A 7,961-nucleotide genomic window follows, 5' to 3' on the forward strand; every position below is an offset into this window, starting at 1 on the left:
ACTCTCCCCTTTCCCTTCTCCTCCACCCAGGCTCCCCCTCATACCCACCCCCAGCGCACAGCTCCCTCTCCCCTTCTCCCCGCACCCCCAGCTAACTTCCTTAGGCTTCCCGACCGCCGTTGGTGGGCGTGAAGTGAGGCCCGGACCGCGGATAGGGGAGCGCAGACGTAGGGGCACGGGCAGGCGGGAGGAGCTGGGGAGGAGGACCCAGGGGGTCCGGGAAAGACAGCCCCAGAGAGGGCCGGGGAGGGGGGGCAGGCAGAGAGTGGCGTTTCCTAAGCGGCCTGCGCGGATAGGGGCACCCGCAGGGGCAGGAGGTGGAGAGAAGCGGCGAGAGGCCACCTCTGCTTGGGGAGGTGGCGGAGGGGGCTCCTGGGGGCGGCGGGGGCTGGTGGGGGCGGAGGAGGGCGGCGCCAGGGCGAGGCGCGCCGGGCCGCAGGCGGGGTGGGGGGAGCAGAGCGTCCTGGGAGGGGCGCCGCTGGCTGGGGAGGGGGCGCGCGCGCCCTGCGGTCCTCTGCGCCGCATCGGTTCCCGGCGCGGGGTCGCGGCGCCGGAGTGAGGCGGAGGATGCGGGCTCCGGCGGCGACGGCGCGGGCCCGGGAGGACGCGGGAGGATGAGGAGGAGGCCGGCGGTCCGGCCGCGCGGCGCCGGGAGGAGGCGCAGGCGGCGGGGGCGGCGGCGGGCGGCGGCGGGCGCGCGGGGTGCGGGCCGGCTCGGGCGCGGAGGATGAAGTGGAGCGTCCGCGGGGCCTGCGCCGCGCTCTCCTCCTGCCTCCTGCTCGCCTGCGCGCTCAGCGCCGCCGCCGTCGGCCTCAAGTGCTTCTCGCTGGGATCGGAGCTGCGCGGGGAGCCGTTCCGGCTGGGGGCCGCCGCCGGCGCCTTCTACTCCGGGCTGCTGCTGGCCGCCGGCCTCTCGCTGCTCGGCGCCGCCCTGCTCTGCTGCGGGCCCCGGGACGCGCCCCTCGCAGGGCCGGGGCCGGGCCCGGGGCTTGGGGTCCCCGCGGCCCCGGCAGGGGCTCCAGAGGACGCGCCGGGCGAGCCGGGGGTCGCGACCGGGCCCCCCGGGCCGGTGAACAGCCAGAACCTGCTCCTGCTCGGCGTACTCGTCTTCATGCTTGGGGTCCTCAGCGCCTTCGCGGGCGCGGTGATCGACGGCGACACCGTGTCCCTAGTGGAACGCAAGTACTCCCACTACTGCCTGCCTCCGCGGGCGCCCGCCGCAGCCCCCGGCCCGGCCGCCGCGGCCCCGGGCCCGGCCCCCAGCGCGCCACGCGCCCGCAGCACCCTGGACAGCGCCACGTCCGCCAAGTGCCGCCAGCTGAAGGACTACCAGCGCGGCCTGGTGCTCTCCACCGTCTTCAACTCGCTCGAGTGCCTCCTCGGCCTGCTCAGCCTCCTTCTGGTCAAGAACTACAAGTCGTCGCAGGCTCGGCGCGGCCGGCGCGGCCGGAGGAGGGCAGGCCGGGCCCTGGCGCGGCCCCGCAGCGGCCCCGGGCTCCGCGCGCAGCCGTCAGCCTCTCGGGCACGGCGGGGCCGGCGGGGCCGGCGGGGGCGGCGACTGCAGCCGCGGCCGAGCGAGGCCTCCATCCTGTCCCCGGAGGAGTCCGACTTCGCCACCCCCGGGGACTGCGCAGGCTTCGCGGCGCACCACGCCGTCTCCTACATCAACGTGGGCGTCTTCCACGCGTTCGACGAGGCGGGCGTGGAGGTGTGCTGCGGGGGTCACCCGTCGGTGGAGCTGCCGGGGTACGCACCCTCGGACCCCGACCTCAACGCCTCTTACCCTTACTGCTGCCGGCCGCCCTGCGAGGCGGCGCGCCCCTGGGAGCCCAGCCCGGCCTGCTGAGCCCCCGGCCGGCCCCCTGCGGACCGCGCCCGCGCCTTTGCACCGGACCAGCGCGGCGAGGGAGGGCGGGAGGCTGGGCGGGTCCAGGGCCAGGCCTTGCTGGGCGTTGCATCTTCGACGTGGCTTTGCATTCTCTCGACTGGCTCCTCTGAGGGCTCCGTGACCACAGGAGGGGTCCTCTGGTATTATCATTAGTGTCTGGGAGGTTTCTCTTCTTTTCTGTGTCGTTCGTATCCGGATTCCATTTTCAAGTTTACAATAAATGTTTTGGGGTTGGCGCGCCCGACCGCACTTCTCTGGCAAGTCCGTTCCCTGGGGCCGCGCCGCCCGCCCGCGAGGTCCCGGCGGGGAAGTGCAGGGTGATTTACGCAGAGAAGCACCTGGCTGAGAGGACAGAGACACGGCAGCTGGTCCTTTAGGCACGAAGGAAATGGAACAGCACCAACAGCAACACTTTGTACACGGATGTGCCTGCCTTTGTTGGTACTTTCTTACTGTAAAGCTCTCCATAAACAGTGAACATGTTTGGTAAATTTATTGCAATTTAAAATTGGTGAGTTCCTTTATTAAATTAATTGCTATATTATTCGAGAATATCCATTGAGTTGGAATTAGAGGAAGTCTATACACAAATAAGTTTGGGGAGAAATGGTTGAATTTGGTCAAACAAATGTTGATTGACAGCTGTATTCTGCTGGCTGGTTGACTAAATCCAGCCCCTCTCTGCAGCTAACTTTCTGTGTGTAGAGAGACATGAATCCCACGTCCCATACATTTTCTGTTTTGGAAACTGGCTGTGTGGTTTCAACTGCAAAGCAGAGCTTATTTTTGGTTAATACATATGAACAATTTAATCCTATTTTGGAAAATCACAGTCTTAGTTTTTCTGGCAAAGATAATTTTCCTGTTGATTAATTCGCTAATGTGATCATTTTGAATATTATGGCATTTCATTCAAAATATACCCCTTAAATAGCCTTAATTGATGTGAAGGTCATACTTTTAAATGAGTAGGGTGTGTGTGTGTGTCGTAGTTACGCACACAATGCAAACTGAGCTCCGTGATGGTAGTGTGTCTGCTGTCCGGCAGGCTGGCTAGGCGCCAGGCGTGCTCTGAGTCTTGGGAAAAGGTGATGCGGCTCCGACTCCCGTGTGCCTGGAATCGAGGCTGCTGCTCCACAGCTGTGAGCAGGAGCCCCGCCCTGACCCCAAAGGTGTTCGTCTCCTGCAGGTGGAAGTGGAGACACAGCCAGGGCTCTTGAGGGTGAGTGCCAGGACAAAGCACTTTAGGAGAGAGATCCCACACAGAAATTGTGTGGCACACCGTTACAGTATGTAGGAGTCTACTCCAGCTGTGAAAGTAGCCTAATTTAAGGATGGAGCAGAGTTTCCAGGTGCAGGCTCTGGGGAGAGACTTCTCCCCAGCCCCCAGCTGCCCAAAGCCAGAGCTTCCCTGCACCCCTGGTGACCAGGGCCTCCTGTCCAGCTGAGACTTGGCTGGGCTGCCCTGCTGCAGCCAAGGCCGCCGGAGGGAGGAGGCCCCAGTCCCACTTCCCATGAAGAGAAGCGAGACATGTCACCATTCAGTGGGCTCATCTATGGAGGTGGCAAAGCTGTCCTTGCTGGTGCTTGGACAATTATTATGAAACTTGAGAATTTGATCAAAGCGTCCTCTGCTTGCTGTGTTGCTGCCACCAGGGAAAAAGACCCACACATGCCCATTTGCCAGGTCATCATCCATAGGACTCCTCAGAGAGTGGCCCATGTCAGGCCTTTGCTTCCCCCGGGTTGTGAGAGTGAAAGAAGGTTCTGCTGAACTGAGGACCTGACCTGGCTGGTCCACTGTTCTTCGTTATAGCCCAGTCCGTCCTGCCCCAGGACAGCCAGCCCACTAGCCGTGAACCTGAGCAGAAATGTGTATGTGGCAGCACAAGTGGCTTTTAGGACACTTTGTCCCATCTACCTAAATCCAGTCAGTGCGGTGTTGTCAGACGTTTTCTGCGTCCTGAGCAGAGCTGCTCCACCTCCTAGGGAGGGACGCCTTGGCGGCTGCAAGGCCGCCTCCCGGGGCTGCAGAGCAGAGGGCCAGGCGGGCCTGCCCAGCGCAACGCGGGCCGGGCAGCACAGACACAAGCAGTCAAGCCTCCGGCAGCCTTTTTGTTTCCTGAGGTGTTCAGTCTCACACATCTTGTACAGCATCAAATGTTAGATGCCTTATGAGTCTTTCCAATTTGTGACCAAAATCAGTGGCCTCTCTAAAGTTTCAGGCTTTTCTTGGGACAAAACAGAAGGCAGAATGAAGTGGGGCGGGCAGGGCCCGTGGCCAGCAGCAGGGCACCGTGCCACCTATGCGCGCTGCCGGCCGCGGCGGGGAGACGCGGGAGCTCAGGCAGCTGCTGCTCCCCGAGCCCCGGTCGGCGAACACTGGCCTCGTTCGTGCACCGAGAAATGGGATGACTTGTTTTAAGACTGAGTGTCCCTAACGCCATGAACATTGTTAACTCCACTTTTATACAGGTTGATATAATGATGTGGGACACCAAGATTTGACTTTTTAAAGTTTATCCAAGGAAGCAGATCTCCACATATCCCTAAACCCAGATTATTCCAAAGACCATTCTCAGGGAGTGGAGGTGCTGGCGCTTGTGGCCCTGCTCGGGCTCAGGCCGACCTCCTGGCCACCACCCGGCTCCGAGCTCCCTGAGCGTCATCCAACGCCATCCAGCTCATGCGCGGTTTCATTCATGTTCATTCCATTTTTGAAACTTTAAATTAGCTGTTTAGAGTCTATTCTTTGTGCTACTTGGAAGATAATGCCACTTCTTGGACCTTTGTAAAAATGGGTCATATTCTGCTTCCCTGCCCAGAGTTTATTATTATGAGATCCAAAAATTAAACTAAACACGTTAGCATTTTGACATGGCTAAATGCTGAGTTCGTAAGTTGTTATTTTAAACTGGAAGGTGGGATTCGGCCCAGCGGCAGGAGTCCACTGCTCACGTGGCTGGTTACTTACCGTTAAGGGGACAGTTTAATGAAGATGACATGTTGCTGTGCGAGGCAGCGGGCAGTGCAGTCACCAAGCGAGTCATGCTTCCTCAGGATTGGTGAGTGGACCCGAGGTCTTGGACACCTGGGCTTTCATGCCTGTCCTTAGTCAGAGGGGTGCTCTCTGCTTGGCAGCATCAGCCTGAGCCGCACAACCAAAAATTCAGTTACGCGATCATTGAACTCTAAAAATCGGTCAGATGGTTGTTGCGAAGCTCACACTGCTGGCCATTGAAGTTTTTACTCTTGGCTGGTGTCCTGATGCAGTGCAGGGGGAACATGTGTGTGCACACGTACACATAGTGTGCAATGTTCACATGCACACATGAACACGCACATATAGACACGTGCTCATACACGCACACACAGGGCCTCCTGGTTGGTGTCTGAGGGCCAGGCTGGTAGCCCTCGTCTGGGGTACTGTGACCCAGCTGTGGATGGAGCCATGCTGGCCTGGCTGTCCCTTGCTATAACATCATAGGACAAGCGTGCAGGTAGATTGCCCCTGGTTGGGCACCTTGTTGGTGTTGAGCTGCAGGTGACATCCAGGATGTGTGGGCTGGTGGGGCTTGGGTGAGCCTTGGGGTGCCAGGCCGAGTCCCGGGGCTCCCAGGCAAAGCTGTGCTGTTTAGACGCTGCTGCAGGTTGACTTGGGTGCTGGCGCAGCCGGCACCCTCATCACTGGCCTGGGCCCCGCTGTTGCCCTCCAAAGTCACTATTACCCCAAAGCATTTTTTCTCACTAAAATATGAAAGAAAATTAACAAATGGCAGAGTCCTTAAGAGAAATGAATTCTGGCATATGAATGAGTATGAATTGTTTACCTACTTGTGTGCCTACCTTTTTATATGAGACAGAGGCAGTGGCCTAATGGCAACTGAATTAATTTTCCAATGACCCAATCCCTTAGCTTAATCTGCTGCCTTCCAGTACTGTAACTGACAGGGAAAAACCAACAAGATGGAAAAAGAACATAATTTAGGAAAATAGTATGCAAATATCATTATGTCCCCACATTTGAATTCTCCTAAGGACTTCTTGGGGTGGCAGGAGAAAGCCTGGGGTGGTGGCAGCAGAGCTGTGTCTGTGACAGCTCTCCGAAAGTCCCCACGTTTAGACGGGAACCCACTTATGCACCTGGAGAGGCTCCAAGTCGTAGGGTCTATATACGTAGCCTTTTTATCTGCTATTGATCCTCAACGGAATGTCACTTTTGGATCAATAAAATCTGTTTAAAAATACAATATATTCCACAAAATAATCCTTTACTCCCTGTCTGTGTGGTCAGCGTCCTGTTTCTGGTGGGCTGTGTGGTAGAAAGTGGCCAGATTGGCTGGGCATGCTGAGGGTGGGGCTGGGCAGGGAGACTGAGGCTGCTCTGGGCCCTCTGCTCCTGGGACTTGGAAGTGGCTGTCGAGCAGCCCCCAGCCTGTCCTTCCCGTGGCACCTAGAGGGGCTGGCTCACCTTCCCTGCCTTTCTTCCCAACCCCAGGGCCTCAGGTTTGGCCTCTGTGCACCTGCCGTGGTCCCACGAAGGTTTGCCATTTCCTTTTACCCAGTTTCTAAGTCAGCAATCTGACCCCTTTCTTCATCTTCACCCACGACGCAGCACTTCCCAAAGCTCGGATTGGATCATGTTGTCCTAAACTTCAACAGCTGCCCTTTTTCTGAACGAGGAAAGTAAAACCCCACGGGCCTCCAGGCTGGCCCTTCAGCCTTTGCTGCAGCCACTTGGGTGCCAGGGAGGAGCTGGGGTCTCCCATCTGGTGGGGCCTCATGAATAGGTGTGATCCCGGAGGCTGGGGGTCCCTGGGCAAATGCCGGGGACCCAGGCTGTGTGTGAAGGGGAGACCCTGTGGAGGAGGGGACCCCTGAGAAGGGGGTGGGCACAGCACGGGGGACTGAGGGACGGGGACAGCAGGGGGATGCTGGGGGAGACCCAGGCTGTGTGTTGGGAGGGAAGCGTTGTCTCTGGGAGGGCTTCACGCCACTCAGCCGTCTGTCCTCGCGAGGCCGCGGCAGGCCATACTGCTGTTGCCTCCCTTACAGCGGCCCAGGAACTCCCAAAGCCCGTGAGTCCCGCTGCCTGGCCCCATCCCGGCCCTGCACCGGACACAGACGCAAGGAGCCCGAGCCTCAAGCCTGGGCTCCACCTGGTCGTGTGTTTTTGTAAGCGTGGCGACAGCAGGATGTGATTGACTCTAGTTCTCAGAGGAGCCTTGGGGTGGTGTAAGCCTGGCCCACTGCCAGGCCGACTCTGCGACTCGGGAAGGGGCCCCGATACTTGCTCAAGGGGCTGCCAGGAGGCCACGTGAGGTGATGCGTCACCCTTCCTGGGGGCTCGGGGAAAGAGACACGGGAGAGAGTGGCCGCCCCAGGCGCCCGGGGCTTCCACCGGCTGTCCGATGGTGTTGCTCTCCCAGGTGTAGCAGGCCTGCCCACAGCACAGCCCGAGCAGGCAGCCAGGTTGCCCCATACGTGTCTCTCCTGACCTGCTCAGTCCCCGGGGGCACTAATTGGGCAAGGGGCAGGCAGGTGGTTCTGGCCTGCAGTCCCATCCTGAGCTCCAATCCCCTTGGGTCACAGACAGGTCTGCCCTGAGCTGGCCTTGCAGTGGACATGCCCCACACACCTCTCCCCACCTCCCAGATCCTGCCTGAGCCATGTCCCGTCTCTGAGCCCTCCCTGGCTATCCCCACAGCTCAGAGAATCCATGTCTGCTTCTTTGTCTGGGACACATCAACATTTTGCTCAAAGTAGAGCCTCAGAGTAGCTCCTTGTGGAACATTAGGGTTCCGGATCCCCATATACAGCTGGACCTGAGCCAATGGCAATTGTAGCACCTGTCCCTGAGGGGCAGTATCTACAAACCAGCCGCGCAAAGACAGGACACCTGGGATAAGATGCAGGCTGGACAGCACAGGCGATAGAAAAGGGCGTAGGCGCCACGTGGCGGGAGGGGTGGCGGGATAAGCTAGGAGGGCGTGCGCGGTGGGAGGCGGGTGGTAGGGTGCACACGGCAGGGTGTGTGTGCTAGGGTGCTGGTGGTCAGATGCAGGCGGTGAGA

General features: G+C 59.6%; 1 protein-coding gene across 1 annotated transcript; it reads left to right on the top strand.

Annotated features, from left to right (window-relative positions):
* Positions 1-723: 723 nt before the first annotated feature.
* Positions 724-2,123, top strand: TMEM271 (transmembrane protein 271). Its single transcript, XM_075992926.1, has one exon. The coding sequence runs from the start codon at positions 728-730 to the stop codon at positions 1,844-1,846; it is 1,119 nt and encodes a 372-aa protein (XP_075849041.1). The 5' UTR covers positions 724-727; the 3' UTR covers positions 1,847-2,123.
* Positions 2,124-7,961: the final 5,838 nt, after the last annotated feature.

The sequence above is a fragment of the Microcebus murinus genome, chromosome 16 (genome assembly GCF_040939455.1).
Source record: "Microcebus murinus isolate Inina chromosome 16, M.murinus_Inina_mat1.0, whole genome shotgun sequence".
In the NCBI taxonomy this organism is placed as follows: Eukaryota; Metazoa; Chordata; class Mammalia; order Primates; family Cheirogaleidae; genus Microcebus; species Microcebus murinus.

Bases quoted from the DNA above. Each gene is read 5' to 3' on its own strand.
- TMEM271 (XM_075992926.1), top strand. From the start codon at position 728: ATGAAGTGGAGCGTCCGCGGGGCCTGCGCCGCGCTCTCCTCCTGCCTC.